The sequence below is a fragment of the Pistacia vera genome, unplaced genomic scaffold (assembly GCF_008641045.1).
Source record: "Pistacia vera cultivar Batoury unplaced genomic scaffold, PisVer_v2 Contig122, whole genome shotgun sequence".
NCBI classification, from domain to species: domain Eukaryota; kingdom Viridiplantae; phylum Streptophyta; class Magnoliopsida; order Sapindales; family Anacardiaceae; genus Pistacia; species Pistacia vera.
This window is the reverse complement of record NW_022195271.1, coordinates 223,938-245,938: the sequence shown is the minus strand read 5'-3', so window position 1 is coordinate 245,938 and position 22,001 is coordinate 223,938. Positions and strand designations below refer to the sequence as shown.

Below are 22,001 nucleotides of genomic sequence, written 5' to 3'. Positions count from 1 at the left end.
GATATGAACCTCTCCTAACTTAGCCAACGACAACAGGAATAGCAAGGAATAAAACAATATAAATCCAGAAAAGTAAGATAAGCAACACTTCTATTGATAATCTAAAACAAAATACACAGCAAATAGAAACTAGCAAAGCTACCCAACACAAGAAAAACAAACAGATAACTCAAACAAGAGAATCTAAGATAGTGTTGGACTTCGAGGGCTAGCTTCTCCCTAAATGCTAGACTTCAAGGGCTAGCCCCTCCTAGTTTTCCCTTCTATTTTCTTCCTCCTAACATCTGCTTCTTCTCCCTTTTTATTCTCCGGCTCTCTCTCTCTCTCTCTCTCTCTCTCTCTCTCTCTCTCTCTCTCTCTCTCTCTCTCTCTATTGTAACCCTAACTCATGTAAATGACCTTTCAACTCTCAAATGAGAATTCAGCATAGACATAGGGATCCTCTTTTTTTTCTCTCTCTCCCTCTTAGAAGTTCTAACCCAATTCTGAGCTGTTGACAGCTCTTATCCTGGTTTTATTCTATGTCTGCTGCGTAGCAAGAGGTGACTTGGAAGTTGAAATGGAATCTAACCTCTCCAACTTAGCCTCTATAATGGCCTACATCACCTGCCCCTAAGCAACCAATTTCTATTTCACATTACCAATTACTCTTTCTTATTTTTTTAATTTTCTCTTCATTTCTAAGAGTATTTACCTCACTTACATATTTGGAAATAGAATGTGATTCATTAAAAGCATGAGTGTTCAGAGATGATTATGTTTGCTAGAATATAATAATAATTGATTGTGCTGGCTAGCTAGCTAGATAATGGGTTGGTTGCGGTATATAATAAACAAAGTTAATAACTTGTATAAGTCCCTCGTGCAAGCATTCCATAAAAGGAGAGCATCTAATTGGACTCTCAAGGGGGTAAGAAGATATAAATAAACCAACAAAATTACAAGTTTACAAGTTTCATTTCAAACACTTTGATCAGTGCACTGTGAAGCTCAAAGGCTTGTCTTCATTTGATTTATTAATGGTTTGAAGTCTCAAGTAGAAGATTGATATGAGGAAACTAGTGTTAAGAGAAAGAAGGTTTATTATGCATTTGTATATTTTGTTAAGCAATTAATTCTTACCTAAAACAAACTGCTTAATTATGAGTTTCGTGACTTGGAATTTTCATATGGAAGCAAAGCTAAACCTCCAGTCAAATAAAAAGCTGTAGACAGTCGTATATATGACCAAACAAATTCTTCACTTTCAATTGGAAAGCTAGCTCTTCCCATTGGTTCACTTCAGAGCTTCTTGACTTGATTGTTCATCAACCAATACCAAATCGTGATCTATAAGCTATTTTTAATCAATTCATGACGGGGTGTAATTAATTAATGGATAGGCTTTTACCAAATAAGGTCAACCAATATTATTGTGAGATGACCATTTATAAGAACAATATTACATATACAACATTCTCATACAACATGATGTGATAAAAGATGATTGAGTGAAAGTTTATTTTTAATTTAAAATCAGTCAATGATCTTTTGTCACATTATATTATATGATAAAATGTTGTATGTGTAGTATTATGCCCACTTATAATTTGTGCTTGTTGTTATAGACAAATGGGAGATGAATATAAAATCAAAGTATGAATGAGTTCAAACATCCATGAGATCGGCCAGGATTCATTCCTCAACAAGACAATTACAATTTACAAAACATGCAACATTTTTTTCAACTATATTTCAACGTGATACTTGAGCAAATTAATAATAATAATATTTAAATATTTTTGTAGTGGGAATATCATGTTTTTATTTGGATAAAATGGATTTTGTATTTTTTAAAAATTAATGTGTTGATGTTTGTGTACAAATATATATTCATAAATTCATGCAACCGTGGAAACATTCCTTCCCTCTATCTATATTTAACAAAACATAATCTTTTTAATTAATTAATTAATTAATTAATACATGCAGGCAGCTGAAAAGGGCAGTCTTTACACGTGCCTTACACGTGATGCCCATGCAAGTTTTGTTCCAGTAAAGCTGAAGCAACGTGCTCATCACTGATCAACTCCTTTTCAAGATATCACATGATTTACGGTGATCGGCGGTTAGAATTGGCCCTTTTAAGTCAAAGTTTGTCGGAGACACTTAACATCTTATTAGATTTTCTTATCTTCAAAAATATAATTAATTAATGTAAATCTGTAAAAAAGATTAATTTTGAGACATACTTTAAGGAAAAGGTTATGCTTCTAATCAAAGCCTCCAATGGTAGACCCATGATTATATTAATTAACCACATTTATTTACTTTAAATAAATAATAATGTTTTAGTCTAATAATATGACACAACATAATTACCTTAATTAAAATTGAATTAAATGTTTGTTACTATGGTCAAACCAACTTTATATTATTAATGATACCTAGTTATCATCATATATATTAATTGTAAGTAATTAAGCCTGAAAATTTCGGTCATGCTTATCAATTAATGTATTGTCTATGTTATGGTAACTGATCTTGTTTTCATAATTAATGATCTTCTATTTAATGCTTTTTTTATTTATTTATAAATTTTAATGACAGTATACCAACATATTTTTATTACCAAACCAATTTAGAAAAGATTGATAAAAAGAAAATTTAAATTATGGTCTTATCAAAATGAATGGAGACAGACAGGTAATAGACACCAAAGAAAAAAACAAGTTTCAACAGTCAATGTCAAATCCTTTTGGTAAATGTGAAATAAAAATATTTTACCTAATTAAGAAAAGTAGATCAACTTTAAATAAGAAATAATTAAACTGAAATATTTAAATAATTTTATTGAAATATTTAAATTCCTTCAATAAACTAATTTCTCAAGAAAAGTACGAATATCTGATCCAATTGACAAATAAGAAATAAGTGGACTAAAAATGGTAAATTAAGTTGAATAATCCGATAAAAATTAAAAAAAATCTACCTAAATTCTTAACCAATAATGAAATTAAATGGCCAAAGTTAGGAACAAACCTTTTGTACAATTACTTTTATAATTAAGGGAACTTAACGATGATTTAAGCATATACCAGAACCAGAATAATTAAATGACTAAACCAAAGGATTAATTGAAAGGTAAGGTTAAATAATGTTTAAGGTTGTGTTATGTACTATGTAGAGAGAGTAAAACTTGTAAGAAGGGTAAGAAGGAGATGTAAGAAGGAAGTACAAAGAGAAGTAATGGGGTTAGATTTGTAAGTTGGTGTTGACTGATCTCATCTCTCACTGTCCCTTTCCTTTCTTAAATTTTCTCTTAAATTTTTTAACAAATATTAATTAATTTTTTCTTTGCCTAGTTATAAATGCCAATACTGTTCACCTCATTTTTGCTTTTCCTTTACTGTTTCTTTCTCTCTCTCTCTTTCATTCTTTGGTTTCCTACTTTCCTGACCTGACCTCCATTGCAAACTAAGCTTCCTTTCCAGCTTTCTATTTGGGAGGTCCCTCTCTCTTGCACAAAGACCCACCAACCATTTCACCCACCTCTTCTCTTTTTTTTGGTCCTTTTAAATAACTCTCTCTCTTTCTCTTTACATTTTCCTTCAAAGATTGGATTTTTGTCTGGCCTTGACATTGCTTCACATTCTTTTTTATCATTCTCTCAATTCCTTTCTGGCCCACCTGGGGGCACAAACCTCTACTTGTAAACTACTCTTCTCCAATTGTAATTCCATCTCTTCTTCTTCTTCTTTTGTTTCTGTGGCATCTGGGTTTTTTTGTGGGATTGTGTTATTTGAGGTCTACATTGGCCTATCTATGCTCATTGACTCTCTTTTGGTTCTAAACAAAGAAGCCTTTTCTTTGCTTCTGTGGTCGCTCAAGGAAGAAGATCAAGGGGGTTAGTGTAGTTTAGATCAATACCACAAAGGTTATTGCTTTCTTCTTCTTCTTTTTCTTTTTTGCTGTTTTATCACTTTATAGTGTATTTACATTTCTCTTTTTCTGACTCTTGCTTGGATCATAAGTGATGCTTTCTTATCAGAAATTCCATTTGCTCAGAGTCTTTGATTGGTGTTTTCAGTAAGCGTGATGAGTCATCAGTAGATTTATTTATGCTGTCTTTTTAATGTAATTTGTTGAAGTTCTTTTGATTTTTTTTAAAAGTATGATTTAAATGCAAATGAGTTTTTTATTGATTGGTTAAATGCCCTTCAATTGTACTTAGGTTTTCTTTTAGCATTACAGTTTTCTAATTGAACCATAAAAATAAAAAAATAAAAACTAAAAAATGCAATTGAACTTGGTTCAATTTGGTATCAGATTCTCCTTTCCTTTCCTTTTCTTTTTCTGTTTGATTCTTCTTAATAGTTGCAGTGTAAGCCAAGAATCTAATCGTTCATTCAGATTATATTAAATGCACTAGTTTTACTACTTTTATCTATGAGATTTGAGTGTTAGAATTAGGATAAGGATGCTTTTAACAGTGTTGGGTTGCTTGTGTTGTTTAAACTTTGGTTTATTATGAATCAAGTTTATTCAAAATTGAAAATTGCATCTTAGAACTTAAAATTTCAGGGATGAGTTCGTATTTTATGCTGTGTAGACTTACCTTAAATGTTTCTAATATACAGGACGGAATGTGCTAATTTTTTTGTATCAGAAGCAAAAGGACCATATACAAGTTTCTTTCTTAATATCTGGAAGATCAGAAATGTCGTCTGAGGGTTCTCTAAATACTGAATTATCAAAGAAGACAGCATTTTTGGGTCTAAAACTATGGGTTTTGATTGGTATCTCTGTTGGTGCATTTATAGTTTTGATTCTTTGTATCTTATCTGTATGGGTTTCATTTCGGAGGAAATCTAGAAGATCATTAGATAAGTTCTCCCTCACCCAAATACCCAACGTATCAAAAGAAATTAAGGTTGACATAGTCGGGGGTCAGAGTTTTAATGACCGCCCTGAAAGTTTATTTCTTTCAGTCCAAGATAAATCAAGTGATAGGAATTCAGAGAAAATGCTTGTTCGCAAATCAAGTGATCCTGATAACATGAGTCAATGCAGTTCTATTTATCTTCATGAGAGAGCATGTAGTTCACAGTCAGGAGAAGAAGGAAGCTCTGGGATTGTTCAAAAGCATTCTTCATTGTCTTATGGAGGACTAGTGACAGCTTCTCCCTTAGTTGGTTTGCCAGAAGGTTCACATCTTGGATGGGGCCACTGGTTTACTCTTAGAGATCTTCAATCAGCAACAAATCGTTTTGCGGCAGAGAATGTGGTTGGTGAGGGTGGATATGGTGTTGTTTACCGCGGTAGACTGATCAATGGAACTGAGGTAGCAGTGAAGAAGCTTCTTAATAATTTGTAAGGATACTTTTAATGACATCATGTCTGTACCTTTTTTTTAAGTTATGTATTTGAGTCAGCTTTATGATTTTGTATTGAATTGGGAATCAGGGGACAGGCGGAGAAAGAATTTAGAGTTGAAGTGGAAGCTATTGGTCATGTTCGACATAAGAATCTAGTGCGACTTCTAGGCTATTGCATAGAAGGAGTTCACAGGTGTGATGCAGTTACTATTCATTGATTGGTTAATCACTCATCATATGTTAACTTTTAGCCATGTATGCTAGTTCAGCATATTTAATTTATTAATGTCTCACAAACTTCGTGTTTAATTGCTTAAGTTGTGGCTTGGAGACAAATACTTCTCAAATTTGATCGTATTGCATTTAATTACTCAGGATGCTGGTGTACGAATATGTGAACAATGGCAATTTGGAACAATGGTTACATGGGGCTATGCGTCAACACGGTGCCCTCACTTGGGAGGCCCGCATGAAGGTTATTATTGGTACCGCCAAGGCGTAAGTTAATCTTTATCCCACAGAAGATTCGTATGATAGTTTAAAACCCTAATGGTAATTTTGGTTGAAGTTTGATACATTTTTGATAGTTCAATTAATTTTAAGACATTTTAGATTGTTTCCATTTTTTTGAGATCTTTTTCTTTTTCAGATTAAAAGCAAAGACTATAGTACATTAAAATTTTTTAAATATTAGAAGTACTTTAATTCCAGCATTCTGATTCTTCTTGAGGGGTAGAAGTCAGAACTGAAATTTTCATTTGCTTTACATATTGCAGGCTTGCGTACTTGCATGAAGCCATAGAGCCTAAAGTAGTTCACCGGGACATTAAATCAAGCAACATCTTGATAGATGATGAGTTTAATGCTAAGGTCTCTGATTTTGGCTTGGCAAAGCTCTTGGATTCTGGAGAGAGTCACATAACAACCAGAGTTATGGGAACATTTGGGTATGTGATCAGTTTCTCTTTCTAATTGATAATTCTAACTTACGTGAAGTATCTAAAAATGGGAGTTCTCTTTTGTGAATTTCAGTTATGTCGCTCCTGAATATGCTAATACCGGAATGTTAAATGAAAAAAGTGACATTTACAGCTTTGGGGTCCTACTACTAGAAGCAGTTACTGGAAGGGACCCTGTGGACTATGGCCGACCTGCTAATGAGGTGCCAAATTCTTTAAGTTCAATGACTGATAATGCTGAATTCATGGTTTTTCAAGAATTTTTCTTCTCGCTGTATGTGGAAGCTTCTTTAAATTGGTAAGTAGAATGTCTGTGAGAACATCTGCTAAGCCTTACATCTGCTCATGGCAGGTCAATCTTGTTGAGTGGCTGAAGATGATGGTGGGAACAAGAAGAGCTGAGGAAGTTGTGGATCCAAACCTTGAAGTAAAACCTGCAACCCGATCATTAAAACGTGCGCTTCTAGTTGCACTTAGGTGTGTTGATCCTGATGCAGACAAGAGACCCAAAATGAGTCAAGTTGTTCGAATGCTTGAAGCTGACGATTATCCATTTCGTGAGGTATGAAATTTTGTATTTCCCTGGATTGATAAGAGCCGTTGTTTGTCCGACTGTTACAAATTCTCTGAAAATTTACTTCAGGCATTCCTTTTTTTTTCTCATGATCAACATTTTGACTAACAATTGGAAGATTTAATCACAGTACCTTTATCTTCTGGTCCGATTGTGAGGTATAATATCAGATATATTGGTAATAACTATGATATAACACCTCCTCAAGTGGAATGTTGTGGCTTTTCCCCTATAATCCAGATATTTCCCATATTTGCAAAATACTGAATTAATTTAACGAGGAAAGACTTAATAATTCTGTCTGTTCCTATACTTTTCATTTCAAGTTAAACTGATAAGCCCATGACAAAATTTGTAACACACTTTTTTTCAGGATCGGAGGAACAGAAAGAGCCGCACAGCAAGTATGGAAATTGAATCCATGAAGGAATCAACTGATATTGAAAGCAAAATAGGAGATTCTGAGAGCCATATATCTGAGTCGACCCATGGATAGAACTGACAAACAAGTGACCTGGGTATTTATTGCCTTACATTAGATTAAATCTTTTGGTAACCATTGATACGTGATCAAATATCAGAATTTTGTTTTTTGGAAAGTTTTCCTCAAGTAAAACGAATTGGATTGAAGATAGCCCCTTTGGATAGTGAGTCTTCTCATGCATTTGCCAAGGAAGGATTAAGGGAGAGATGCTGAAGCCTGAATGTATGAGAAAGTGAAGTGTTTGTACAGATGTGTCTCCGGTGCGGCCGGGCTGTCCTTCATACATAATTACAGTTCTTTTTTTTTTGGCTGGGTGTTTTTACTTGGTTACTGTTCTTGGAATGGTTATACTACTTATTTCGGTTTCACTTTTTCATTCTCTCTTTTTCGCCAATTATAATTTATTCATCTTTAATGGCCATCAAAGTATGATCAATTTCTTATGCTCCCCTCTTTGTGCCACTGGATTTCAAGCAGAAACAATGCACTTACTATGCTACAGTGTAATGATGCATATTATTCTTTTGTTCTTGTTCTCTTTTCTCTGCAGTTTATTGCATCTTCTTAGTTAACATAATTTTCATAGACTCTTCAACATTCATATCCAGGACATAAAATCTTTAATAAGTTATGGGTCTTAAATTCGTAGCAGTTGTCGTTGAAAGTAGTTTTGATATGGTAGAATGTTAATGTTAGTCAGAAGAGTGGTCCAGAGCCACAAGCACAAGGCTCCCTGATTGGCACTATTTTCTTAATTTGTGGCAGGGCCTGGGATCGTGCTACAGATCATGTTAGCCACTAAGTTTGAATTTAGAGCTGTTGAGTTGAGTTCAGCTTTTGACCTGCCTGTAAGTATCCGACTCCTAGATTGCACCACGTCTAACGGTCGGATTCTATCCTTTCTTCACCACAAATTAACGTGGCTGAGTCAGCTGCAGCTCATTTTTCTAGCTCACGTCACCTTTATGACTGTAATGCACAGCAATTATTATTTAATAATTCTTATTAGACAAGACAACAATCTTGTTACAGGTTTCTGCGCATGCTAGTGGGAACACTTTAAACAGTGCAAAAATTTCAAATTTGGATGAAATTAATGCACTCAAATAAAAAACGTTTATTTATTTATTTTTACATAATAATACATTTATATAATCAATAATGAGTATATTGTGTACATTTATATAATGTGTACACATACAGTATCATACAGTAAAACCTTTTTATACTATATATAGAAATAATCTACAAATAGTTATAAAATTTTTTATATATAGAATAAATATTATAATAAATTATAATTTCTCTAAACTACGTCTTAAGGAACTTGTTTCTATACAGTAATAATTATATGTATATTGCAAGAAATATGTGATATGTTACATTAAAAGTTAAGATGAAATAAAATATTTATTTAAAGTTGTTTGGAACAATAATTTATAATTTAGAGTTATTATCACATTTTCTATCTTGTGGATACATAATAAGTCGTCAGCATGAACACTTTCTTATTGAAGCCAAAATATTTCTACCTTCTCAAGTATGTTTAGAGCTTCTTGACACGAAACTTTTGGTATTTCTGTAATATCATCCGCATGATTATCTTTTTCATCTTCTTATCTAATTTCAGTAATGATTTCTTCCTCAATTAAAACATACACGACTCATTGCTCATTTTGATGATTGAGGAAGACATTAATGTTAATTTAATTCATGTAGTGAAATTGTCTAATTGGATCACTCAATTCATTTATACTACTAAAACATGAATTATAAAATAAGAAATCAAAACAATAATTCTTATAATTATCATTGTTTTAAAACCCAGACCGGACCGGTCGGTTTAACCAGTTAGACCGGGACTCGGGGCCTTTTTAGGGTCGGTTACCCTTTCAACTGTTTTAAGTTTGAAATCTAGCAAACACACCCCTGATTAATACCATTAGTCTTTGAAGGTTTGAAATCCAGTAAACACACCATCTAGCCAAATGCAAATCGGCAATGACCTCCCCTTTTCTAGCGACCTTCCACCTTCCCTTGCCATCGGAAACCACCTTTTGACTTTCTTCAGGGCCATGCCGCTTCATCTCTCGCCGCCGCATGATGTTTCGTTGTCCAGCAATTTTTCTTCCATTTCCCAACGTCGATCGGCTTTCTTTGGCATCAATAGGCCTCCTTAGCCACTCATCTACCTTCTCTGAAGCTCCCTTGCTGCCATTCACGAAGATCCACCATCATCTCGCCAAAAAAAGCCAACGCGACCATTTGACTTTCATCACCAATATGCCATTTTTCGAAAATACCTTAACTTGCCATCTGTCGATTCGTCCTCCCCAGCACCCGATCTACCCTCCCTGGTGTGTCATCGCCGCTCTCCTAGACGATTGTCAATTTGCATTTGGTCAGGGGTGTGTTTGCTAGATTTCAAACCTATATGGATTGATGGTATTTATTAGGGGTGTGTTTGCTAAATTTCAAATTTGTTAAACCATCGGCTAAACCGGTTAACTCGTGACCCAGTCGTCTAATCGGGTCACCCCCCGGGTCAGGTTTTAAAACATTGATAACTACACCTCTATTAAGTTATAACCTTCTCATAGTAATAAATTTAGTTGGTCCTAACATTATGACTATAAAGAGGTACTGTATATGTATTTTTAGACAATAACTAGAGAATAGAGATCATATTGATATATATTTTTTTTTTATTGATAAATGAATAAAGGGAAATGTTAACATATGGGAATGGGACACGTAAAGTTTGTCTAATATATAGAAAATATGAATTATATTAATGTATTTTATTCACAATAATATCATTAGAATTTTTGTATCCGTGATAGTAATATATTTTTCTTTTAAAGTTGCTTTACTTTGAATAGGCTTCTTCCTTCTAGATAACACCCTTCATGAAGATTGAAGCATAGCCTTCTTCAGAATGTCCTAGTTCTTATAGGATGCTAGACATCTTCCTCTTTCTCGAATGATTTCATATTTTTGACAAAAAAATATGTGACATAATTGAACAAGTAAGTTGGGAAGTAGACGCATGCCGTGATTTATGCATTTTACATAATTATATTGTGCTACTGTTAATTATTTAATACATTAAATCTCTAAACTTTATGTTTAGATTGCCAGTAAATTATATACACCCAATTTGACACTATCCTATACTTGTTACATATATTATAGAGTTAATGACATTTTCCCACCCAAATAATGGCTTAATGACACTTTTCTACCCATAAACTTTTAAAGTATCATTTTATTACTCAAATTTATATTCCAACGGCAAACAAATAGCAAACTCAGTACAAACTGTTGAAGCTTTTGAAGAGGGGAGATTGATGAGTCTTTTGGTGTGGAAGATTGAGTTTTGGTGGTTGAAATTGATCGAAATTTGACTTGGAAGGGACGGTTGCACAAACCTTAATAGCTCAATTGCTGACGATTGATGAGGTCGATGGGAGTAGGGTTTAAGGGGTTTTAGTGAGTGATGATCGGGAAAGAGAATGATGGTGATATCGGATCGCAACGATGTCAGAATCAGAAACAAAATATAAATTTGGGTAATAAAGTGATATTTTAAAAGTCTATGGGTGGAAAAATGTCATTAAGTCATTATTTGGGTGGGAAAAAGTCATTTAGTCTATGTTATACATGGTATAAAATTATTCTTAATTACTTGCCATATCATAGTTGGTCAAATTATCTTTCATAGAAAAAAAATAAATTTATTTCATTTAAGTAGAGTTAGCTTTTGATTAGATAGCACTTAAACTATTAATTATGAAGTAAAAGATCAGTAAAGTAATCTTTAATGAGCTCAAAGTCCACCAAAAGAATTGATCGAAATTAAGATGCAACTGCTGCGGACATCCAAACACAAGCAATAGAGTATATTAAAATCTAAGTTTGTTTATTAAATTATCAAACTATAAATTACGACCACGTGATCATCAACGTTTGCAGACACAATAAAAACTTATCTTGCTACCTCATGTCCATTAGAATAGACTAAAAAATTACATAAAGGTACAGTAAACCTCTGAGAGACGACCCAAATTAATTAAAAGCAGTGATATAAACTATAAAGATCGATACGGGGACAAAAGACGACCACCAGAGCTTGAGCGATAGGAAAGATGGAGCCATGTTTCTTGGACGCAGCAGTTGCAGCTTCATGGCGATAAAACATCAAAAGCCGGAGATGGTGCTGGACTAGTGTTGTTACTTTGGGGTACAGGAATTGGGATGATGACTGGGATCGGGATGATCACTGGGAATGGGATGATTTTGATGTGAAGCTTTTGACCAATATGACAGTGACCAGGAAAACCAGACACGAAATATAAGTCTCCAAGTGTTTTGAGGGTGATATGGTCGGAGCCACTGGTGTAAATAGCAATGGGAAATTTCGCATTGCAAGTCTTGAAATGTTGCTTGGTTACTTGTTTCACGTTATGAAATAGCCTCTTGTATTTGAATACTGCATATATACGTATAAATCCACTGTTATAATTAAAACCCTTGTCATATCTCTACAAATTATTGAAGAAGAAATTTAAACGATATAATATTGAACGCAAACGCAAGCAATCAAAATATGTTAAGATTACTCGATGATGATGGAAAGGTCACCATCAAACTAGTAAAACGAAAAAAATGTGTCAGAGCATACCAAGAACATCTCCAACATGGAACTTCTTAGGAGAAGCCCATTTTTCATAATCGACTTTCCCATAAATAGGCAGCGTCCACCCAGCAGAGTCTCCGACATTGTAAACAACAGCGAAACAGACTTGACAAAGAGTTGTGATTATCAACAGAGCTACTAAATTCCTAACTGCTAAAGCCATCACTGATCAAGTAGAGTTTTATCAAAACGAAAGAATGTGTGTGAGACAAAGCACGGTGTGCTTGGGCATATATATATATATTGGATTTTCTTGTCCTAGTGTTGAAGTTTGTGAGAAATAATTCTTTGGTGGACGGATCTCCCGCGTACTCAATAAATAATTATGAAATACAATAACATACTGTTTTAATGTATAATAAACCAATATATTTATGCCAAATATATATTATTTTTTGTTTTATTTATATATTCACTATAGTTATTGTACAGGACATAAATTTATTGGTTTATATTATTGGTAAGGTGGTACTCTTTTTTTGTATTAGATACCCTCTCATCTTGTGATCAAATATAAATTTACCAATTTTTTATTGAATAGATGTCCTAATGGACACGTGGTACCATGATCTAAGCTTCCGATTAAAATTATTATTCGAAAATGATAGAACCATCGAAGGTTGTACATCGAATCTGTGCACCAAATGACGTGGTAAAATCCTGATCATTGATTAATATTAATTGATAATAAATAAACGGTCAGAATTTTGCTACGTCATTAGATGCACAGATTTGGTGCGAAACCTTCGGTGGTTCTAGCATTACTCATTATTATTATTAGGAAAGAATTTGTTTTCACAGAATTTTATTGCGATTGCATGTGAAAAGTATTTCTTTACTTTTTGCTCTTTCCAGTTTCTTGTTCAAGTATTGTTGATATTCTACCAGTGTAATCGATTTAAAAAAGTAGTTATGTGTTGCAGTAATCTGATCATCTCTGAGAATTTTTCATAATTGTGACGATACGTGATGAAATATTTCCTTGATTTCATTCTTGCTCACTTAAACTGGTTGATGACTGATGAATTTGGCAAAGAATATTTCCTTCTTGCTGGACCGGTTGGAACCTTACGCAAGTGAAGCAATTACCTAGTGTCACGGATTCCACATCAAAAACGTATTAGACAGGTTTTAGGCTTACAAGGGGGAGTTAACCTTTTGATATCATTTTATAATTTTATTTATTTTCTTTTTTGTATGTTATTTTAAATTGATATCATTATGATTTTTTATTGAATCTTTAATTATTATGGCTTAGATTGTAATTATTTTTAATCAAAAATATCTATTAGAAAATATATATTTGGATATAGTAAAAGTATAAAAAAATTAATAATTATTATAAAGTTAAAGTTAAAATTTTCGCCTTAAGCCTCAAATATCCTTGAGACGGTTGATGAGTACATGAACGATGTGCCAATGTCGATAATTACAACAAACGGACTTCTGGAAAAGAATTTCCATATTGGAGATGTTATTAGGTCGATTACACATATATCTTAACAATGGTGTACATTTATGTGCAGTATTCAATCACAAGAACCAATTTCACTGCGCTTAAATCATGCAAATATGCAATGCAACATCTTCATGAATTGCCATGAACGTTGGGGCTGACTCTATCACCCCCAAAACTCATTGTGAATCTGGACACAGAAGGTTGACATCGTGCTCACTGCCAGTCGTAATCCTTAATGCATCAGAATCCTCTCTATTGACGGCATCTACCACTACTACCGACACTTTCCATTTCCGATCTTTTTGAGCTTTATTTGCAATTTGTGTTATTGCAGGTTTTGCATATACTAAACGGGTTTCGGGTTTCTCACATTTTACTGGGGTTGTTTCGTGATCACCATCATGAGGTTTTACCGTACATTTAATTACTTTGCAAGACATGAATGTTTAATTCTTTATTCTACTTATGATTACAAATTACAATGGATTTTGTGAATTTGTTTTAAAAACATAAAAATATTAAATCATTCTATGAATTTAAAAATTAACAATTAATCAGCCTGCTCAACGACACTTCTTCCTGTTGAGTATCCTATATTATCTCTCAAATCAATGATTTCCTCCTGTTCGTTCTGGTGCTAATCTAATGATCTTTCTCACAGAAGAACTAGTATTCGATCTCTGTCTGTTAAAGGGTTTGTATTATTGTTATGGAAAATGACGACAACGATACAAATGAAGTTGGAAAGTACGTAGATGCATATCTTGTGAATTTAAAATGATATATCATGCGTCTATTTTAATTTAATGAGTCAAAAAGATATTATATCGTGTAAACAACCATTTAATAAATAGATTAACCTTATTAAAACGAAAAGAGGACCCATGCAGGACAGAAAATGTGAAGTCTTTTTTTTTTTTTTTTTTTTAAATTTATCCAAACTCTAAGGAAAAAGATCTCAACATGAAATTTTAAAAACCCTTTATACAAATCCTCACAGTCCTGATCACCATTTGAATTTCAGAAATGAATACCATGTTGTACATAACTGAAGCAGCACTACTATCCTTTTTCGTTTGTTTGATTTATTTTAGAATGAAAATTTTATGTTTAGCATATATATATATGGGTAGAAGCTTCTAGCATATGGGTTATTAAGCTATAATAATATTGTTCAATACTGAAGATGGTAGTTTTTAAGAAGAACAAAAAAATGGCTGTGTTCATGTATGTTGTATTTGCGTCTCTGATAATCATGTCATCCTTGTTTAACTTGCCTGTCTTTCCTATTTCTCAAAACGTTTCCGTATTTGTAACTAAAAATGATATAATTGAATAAATTTATACAGGTTAGTTGGGAAGTAGTGTGTCTCCTTATTTGACCAATACAGTATCTTGTACACACCATATCCACTTATGTGGGACTTTCTCATTGGTTCACTATTCATAAAACTCTATACTACTCTAATTTCCCAAGTATTTAAAATGATTTACGCATTGAAGGAAATAAAATTGAATCTCTCGTATAGTTTATGTTTAGTTTAGTAATAAACACATCTTCCAGACTTTGACTTGTAAAAAATTATCAAATCTTGTCCAAATAACATCCCATTGGAAGCAGTAGAATTAAAGGTAATTAATTTATTAAAGTATAACATTAATTAAACTTTGCATCTGCCTAGATATACATAAAGATCATGTCCGATAAACTAACACTTAATTAAAACACTAAACCTCGTAGAGATTCAACAGTATTATTTATCTCTGAGAAACCTGTTGGTCTAGTACATGAAAAAGCAAAAGAAAATTAAATCCTAGCAGAGATTGAACAAGTGAAGATCAGATTGTTGTTGGTGCAGGAACAGGAGCAAGTGGAGTGACGTTGATGTCAACCTTCTGTCCAACCTGACAGTGACCGGGAACACCGCATATGAAATACTTGTGGCCAACCTTTTCGAGGGTGATAGAGTCGTTGCCGGTGTTGTAAGAAGCGATGGGAAATGTTGCATTGCAAGCCTGATAATTTTTCTGGGTTACTTGCTCCACGTTGTGAAATAGTTTGTTGTAGCTGAATACTGCACATACATATTAATCCATTGTTAACTAAACACATATTATAAAAATATTGAATGAACTTGAAAAAACAAAAGAAGCAAAAAACGTGTAAGAGCGTACCAACAACATCTCCAACATGGAATGGCTTGTTAGAAGCCCATTTACTGTAATCAACATTTCTTAAAATAGGCAACGTCCACCCAGCAGAGCCACCCACCTTGTAAACAGTGGCAGAAGAGACTTGGAAAAGCATTGTGATCATCAAGAAAGCTAGTGTCTCCCTAATTGCTAAAGCCATCACTAATCAGTAATCACCAGAGTCTCAGGGAGAATAAAGATCAACTAGTGTATGTGTGTGTAATAGGTGGTATGCTTGGGCATATATATATATACACAAATCTATTGAACTTTGAGTGAGAATTCTTCGGCATAGCAGGGACGAAATATATGTCGGTCCAATAAAAATTTGACAAGTTTTTATAGAATAGACATATTGATGACACGTGTGTTGCCAATATTAAACTTTCAATTATAATAATTTTCTAGAAAGAACTAATTTAACGGATTTATATTTGGATTGAATGTGAAAGCACTGGAAGGAGTCTAGACTTTTTGTATTTCTTGTGGATTTTTGCTGCTGGCTAGTTTTGAACGGTTGGAGTCCTTTCAAAGAAAAATTGAAACTAAGAACTAAATATTAAAAACTTGTGTTTCATAATTTTAATTTAATTAACCAAAAGCTTGCCAATTTAATTAATAAATAAAACTTCGCACTTTGATTATCAAAACAGTTAATTGATGAATCATGTATATATGCAATTGGAGCTCTAAAAATTAATATACATCATTGCCAAAAAAATCTTCCAAGTTTGACCCATAAAAGGATTGGAATTAGATTAGCATTCGTTCATTAATTCGTACTTTGCATATGATTGATACAAGTAGAATAACTAAAGCTAGTATCCAAAGCCAATAACAAGAAATGCAAGCGGAACCAAAGCCCACCAAAGCTTGAAATATTGGAGAGATGAAGCAGCGTTGATAGTGGGAGTGGGACTCGGTGCGGTCAATGGGGATCCTGAAGGCGGTGAAGTATGATTAGGACTTGTAGTTGGGCGTAGAGAAACTGGAATCACCATTATATCAACCTTCTGTCCAGCTTGACAGTGGCCAGGAAAGCCGCACATGAAATAGTGGTGGCCCGAATTTTTTAGGGTGATAGAGTCAGCGCCGGAAGTGGAGTCAGCGATTGAAGTCAGCGATTGAAGATGTTGCATTGCATGACTGAAAATCTTTATGGGTTACTCGCTTCACGTTAAATTGGAGATGTTATTAGGTCGATTACACATATATCTTACAATGGTGTACATTTATGTGCAGTATTCAATCACAAGAACCAATTTCACTGCGCTTAAATCATGCAAATATGCAATGCAACATCTTCATGAATTGCCGTGAACGTTGGGGCTGACTCTATCACCCCCAAAACTCATTGTGAATCTGGACCAGAAGGTTGACATCGTGCTCACTGCCATTCGTAATCCTTAATGCATCAGAATCCTCTCTATTGACGGCATCTACCACTACTACCGACACTTTCCATTTCCGATCTTTTGAGCTTTATTTCAATTGTGTTATTGCAGGTTTTGCATATACTAAACGTTTTCGGGTTTCCACATTTTACTGGGGTGTTTCGTGATCACCATCATGAGGTTTTACCGTACTTTAATTACTTTGCAAGACATCAATGTTTAATTCTTTATTCACTTATGATTACAAATTACAATGGATTTTGTGAATTTGTTTTAAAACATAAAAATATTAAATCATTCTATGATTTAAAAATTAACAATTAATCAGCCGGCTCACGACACTACTTCTCCTGTTGAGTATCCTATATTTCTCTCAATCAATGATTCCTCCTGTTCGTTCTGGTGCTAATCTAATGATCTTTCTCACAGAAGAACTAGTATTCGATCTCTGTCTTGTAAAGGGTTTGTATTATTGTTATGGAAAATGACGACAACGATACAATGAAGTTGGAAAGTACGTAGATGCATATCTTGTGAATTTAAATGATATATCATGCGTCTATTTTAATTTAATGAGTCAAAAGATATTATTCGTGTAAACAACCATTTAAAAAATAGATTAACCTTATTAAAACGATTATTATTAGGAAAGAATTTGTTTTCACGGAATTTTATTGCGATTGAATGTGAAAAGCATTTCTTTACTTTTAGCTCTTTCCAGTTTCTTGTTCAAGTTTTGTTGATATTCTACCAGTGTAATCGATTTAAAAAAGTAGTTATGTGTTGCAGTAATCTCATCATCTCTAAGAATTTTTCATAATTGTGACGATACATGATGAAATATTTCCTTGATTTCATTCTTGCTCACTTAAACTGGTTGATGAGTGATGATTTTGGCAAAGAATATTTCCTTCTTGCAGGACCGGTTGGAACCTTACCCAGTGAAGCAATTACCTAGTGTCACAGATTCCACATTAGAAACGTATTAGGAAGGTTTTAGGCTTATAAGGGGGAGTCCCTATGCCTAATAAGTTAACCTTTTGATATCATTTTATAATTTTATTTATTTTCTTTTTTGTATGTTATTTTAAATTGATATCATTATCATTATGATTTTTCATTGAATCTTTAATTATTATGGCTTAGATTGTAATTATTTTTAATCAAAAATATCTATTTGGATATAGTAAAAGTATAAAAAATTAATAATTATTATTTAAATAAATAATAAAGTTAAAATTAAAATTTTCGCCTTAAGCCTCAAATATNAAAGGGACACGTGGGAGCTCCATAGCTATTGGCAGGCCTGACGTGGGTTTACCGTTCTGACAGGAGCAGGTCCCCCCCATCACGTGATTTCCTACGTCAGCCCTTTATTTTCCAGTAGTAACAAAAGTCCCCTAGTTTTTAAGGTTTGAGGATCGAACCTTGGAAACTAAATCATTCCGCGATTGGAGATTTGGGTAATTTCGACCTGAATGGAAGGAGCTTGGGTCAAAGCCTTTTACGAACACACCCTCGCACAAACTTCGCCCGAACGACCTGACAATCATCGCCTAAGCGAGCTAACCTCATCGGGCACCCCTTACTGCTTTAGAGATGAACTAAATGAGGTCTCTCTGCACTGACAGGCGTTCTGCGTGTGTCAGGCGTCTGTCAGGCGCATTAAATGCGTTGTGCGCTGAACCAGAGTTGCTTTGATAGAGCATTAATTGTGCAATAAATTCGAAACGACAACCCTCATCACAGCATTGAATGTGGCGTGGGGCGTATTTAATGCAGGGAGAGAGAGGCGCGTCGTTTCGACTCTGAGGGGTGGTAACCGTCGTTTCAGAATCCATATAAAAGCTGAACTTTTCAGATGGTGCCACCAAAATCTTTTTTACTTCGAGTGAGAGACACTTGCAAAACGGAGATTTTTCTTTTACGATCGGCGTTTTTCCGATATCTGAAACAGGAACTGTCCTCGGTTACGCGCCCCAAAGGGTAAGGTCTTTTTTCTCTTTCTTTTTTGTTTTTGGTGGTGTAACGGCGTTGGGTCTTCTGATGTTTCATCAGAGATGCGACGCCGGAATCAGGTTCGAGTCGTGAATGACGGCTCGAGCCATTGTTAGGGTTTAGGGACTGTTCCACGCCGCCGTGCTAGGTGACGTGCGATGGCTAAAATGACCTTGTCTGTCAGTGTTGCAGACTTTTGGAATGGAACCCTCAACGTCTCGACCTGAGGAAGGAGCTGGTTCGTCTTCGCGAGATGTCCCCGCGAACGCATCCCTCGATGTCTTCTCGGTTCTCACCCGAGAAGAGTTCGATCGGATAAAAAGGCAGTTCGACGTCCGAGCAGAGGTGTTCCTCGACGCCACCAGGTCATCGCGGCATCCTGCCGATGGCCTAGCTGCGATCTCCGAGGAGATCTTCAAGGGTGGGGGGACGATTCCTTTCCACCCTTTTGTTAGGTCGGTCCTGGACCACTTCGGGATCGCACCAATGCAGTTGACGCCAAACGCGTATGTCATCGCAGTCGCGATGTACATCGCGTGCCGCGAATGTAGTTTGGCGAGCTAACAGCAGCGGAGCTCGGCGTCGCATACTTTCTCAAGAAAAGTAAGGACAAGGATTCTTACTACTTGTCCCGGCGACCTACCATCGCCGCAGGGATACATAGCTATCCCAGCAACGCGGGGGCCTACGAGACGAAGTTCTTCTTTTTCTGCTATGACGGCCACTGCCACTTTCAAAACCCAAGTATGTTTTTCTTCGCTAGGTTTATTGGCTGTAAGCCTCATTTGTTCTAACGACCTGCATTATTTTACAGTTAACAAGACGACTAGCCAGGACTTGCTCACCGACCCGGACAGGCTTGTCTCATTTGGAGTTCTTCCCGAAGAAAGCCGGGACGCGAGGAAGCTTGTGACAACTGCGAACTTGCGAAAATACGGTTTTCTTAGTGAGAAGGCATCTTTAGAGTCCCTGGAATGTAAGTTACGCTGATACCCTTCTGGTCGTAGAATAGTTTTTGTTCGGTTACTAACATATTCACATGCAGCGACCATGCATCCGAAGAGTCCGGGCAGCCCCGACGAGCACCGTTCAAATTCCCCCGCTCGAGGAGAGAGAAGGAGGCCAAAGCTGCTCGCCCCGCGGCGGTACAACCGACGCGACCTGCCGCGCCTCCCCAGACTCGTCCTGAGCAAGAAGCGACCATATCTGAACAGGTCGCTCAACCACCTGCTCGCACAAAGCGGAAGGCCCAGCGATCGAGGAAGAAGCAGATTCAGGCCGAAGAGTCTGAGACTGAGACTGAGACTAAGGAAGAGCCATTGAGGTCGAGGCGGGAAGTTAGGAGGAGGTCGGGCAAGGAACCTGAAGAAGAGACGATAGCCGTCGATAAGGCGAAGGACACACCAGTACTAGACGCACTTGGGGACCTGCCTGAGTACCTGCAGCCGGTAGTCTACTCCCTACTCGAGTGTGGGCTATCAGAGTCATATGATCAGTTCGCAGATTAGGGCGACGTCGACCTGATGACCACGTCGTTTCAACACATGAGCAAGGTAAACGACTTGTTTTTTCTAAGAATGTCCGCCTTCTGTGTTCTTAACTCTTTTTTGCTCGCAGGCTCTGCTCGCCATAAGGATGTCCCTGGAAAAGGCTCGACTGGGGGCCCCGAAGGGAGAAAACGACCTTAAAGATGAGATCGCGAAGCTCAAACAGAGCCTGAGCAACGTTGAATCTGAAAGAGCACTGTCCGCTGAGGTAGCGAACAAACATCTGAATGAGAAGTTGGCTGCCATGAGGACAGTTGACTTTCAGAAAGCAGAGCTTGAGCGATGTGCGGAGGAGATAAGAGAACTCCAGAGGACAACAACTAGGCTCTCTAAGGAGGTCGGAGAGAAAGAACAGGAGCTCCAGACGACCTTCATACGAGCTCAGCAAGCGGAGCAAGAGAGAGAGGCCTTTCAAAACGAAAAGATAGCTCTCGAGGCTGAACTCCAGGAGAGTCAGGGAAAAATTGCTTCCCTGACCGAGGAAATCCAGGTTCAGTCCGAAGAGATTGAGGATAAGACTGCCGACTGGGCGATCGGGTCTATTTACACGCTACGACCAAAGAACCCAGATCTGGACATGTCCGACCTCTCACCGGGGTGGTAAGAGACCTTGCGGATCTTGGCAAAGGATGATGATGGAGCAGCAGTAGCAACCGCCCGAGGGTCCGACCAGGCAGAGGGTTCGGGTCTTGCTTCGAAGGATCCCCCCACCGACTAGGCATATTGTAATGAGACCCCCTTTTTGAATTAACAGGGTCCTAACTTTTATTGTAAATAAATGAGAATACATTTGGCTTTCAATTGTTGTTCGCTTTATCATGAGTGCTATTCACAATTCAATATGTTTACATGAGCAATATTACACGCGAATTGCTACAAGCGAGCAGAATATATTTGAACTGTTATAAGCGAACAGAATAATACTTTACAATTACAGGGAACTAACAAAATCAAACTAACTTATGAGGGTTGAGTTCGGGATTACTGATAGTATGGTCGAAGATGCTCGACATTCCAAGCTCAGGGTACTTTGGAACCGTTCAGCCTTTTGAGGTGGTAAGTCCCCGGTCTGATCACCTTGTCGACCCGGTATGGACCTTCCCAGTTAGGTCCTAGTACCCCCACACTTGGTTCCCTGGTTCCGAGGAGAACTTTTTTCAGCACAAGGTCTCCTACCTGGAAGTCTCTTCGCTTGACCTTTGAATCGAAGAACCTTTTCGCACGTTGCTGGTAGGCTGCTATCCTTAGCGAAGCCTTGGTGCGGTGTTCTTCAATAAGATCCAGGCTCACCCTCATAAGTGCTTCGTTTTCAACTTCATCGTACAAGTCTCTCCGAA

General features: G+C 36.1%; 3 protein-coding genes across 3 annotated transcripts; 1 reads left to right on the top strand and 2 right to left on the bottom strand.

Annotated features, from left to right (window-relative positions):
* The first annotated feature begins 4,314 nt into the window (after positions 1-4,314).
* Positions 4,315-7,742, top strand: LOC116114619 (probable receptor-like protein kinase At2g42960). The gene is made up of 7 exons (XM_031400760.1): positions 4,315-5,352; positions 5,446-5,550; positions 5,733-5,855; positions 6,134-6,304; positions 6,390-6,519; positions 6,669-6,878; positions 7,264-7,742. Exons 1-7 carry the CDS (start codon positions 4,700-4,702, stop codon positions 7,384-7,386), a joined length of 1,515 nt encoding a protein of 504 aa, XP_031256620.1. The 5' UTR covers positions 4,315-4,699; the 3' UTR covers positions 7,387-7,742.
* Positions 7,743-11,292: 3,550 nt separating this feature from the next.
* LOC116114627 (stellacyanin-like) lies at positions 11,293-12,296 on the bottom strand. The gene is made up of 2 exons (XM_031400773.1): positions 12,059-12,296; positions 11,293-11,866 (listed from the first exon to the last, which is right to left on the bottom strand). Exons 1-2 carry the CDS (start codon positions 12,234-12,236, stop codon positions 11,559-11,561), a joined length of 486 nt encoding a protein of 161 aa, XP_031256633.1. The 5' UTR covers positions 12,237-12,296; the 3' UTR covers positions 11,293-11,558.
* Positions 12,297-15,252: 2,956 nt separating this feature from the next.
* Positions 15,253-15,958, bottom strand: LOC116114637 (stellacyanin-like). Its single transcript, XM_031400782.1, has 2 exons — positions 15,708-15,958; positions 15,253-15,607 (listed from the first exon to the last, which is right to left on the bottom strand). The coding sequence occupies exons 1-2, from the start codon at positions 15,883-15,885 to the stop codon at positions 15,372-15,374; spliced, it is 414 nt and encodes a 137-aa protein (XP_031256642.1). The 5' UTR covers positions 15,886-15,958; the 3' UTR covers positions 15,253-15,371.
* Between the last annotated feature and the right edge of the window lie 6,043 nt (positions 15,959-22,001).

Bases quoted from the DNA above. Each gene is read 5' to 3' on its own strand.
- LOC116114637 (XM_031400782.1), bottom strand. From the start codon at position 15,885: ATGGCTTTAGCAATTAGGGAGACACTAGCTTTCTTGATGATCACAATG. The intron at 15,608-15,707 runs GTACGCTCTTAC...ATGTATGTGCAG, and splicing joins CCATGTTGGAGATGTTGTTG to TATTCAGCTACAACAAACTA.
- LOC116114627 (XM_031400773.1), bottom strand. From the start codon at position 12,236: ATGGCTTTAGCAGTTAGGAATTTAGTAGCTCTGTTGATAATCACAACT. The intron at 11,867-12,058 runs GTATGCTCTGAC...GTATATATGCAG, and splicing joins CCATGTTGGAGATGTTCTTG to TATTCAAATACAAGAGGCTA.
- LOC116114619 (XM_031400760.1), top strand. From the start codon at position 4,700: ATGTCGTCTGAGGGTTCTCTAAATACTGAATTATCAAAGAAGACAGCA. The intron at 5,353-5,445 runs GTAAGGATACTT...ATTGGGAATCAG, and splicing joins AAGAAGCTTCTTAATAATTT to GGGACAGGCGGAGAAAGAAT. The intron at 6,520-6,668 runs GTGCCAAATTCT...TGCTCATGGCAG, and splicing joins ATGGCCGACCTGCTAATGAG to GTCAATCTTGTTGAGTGGCT.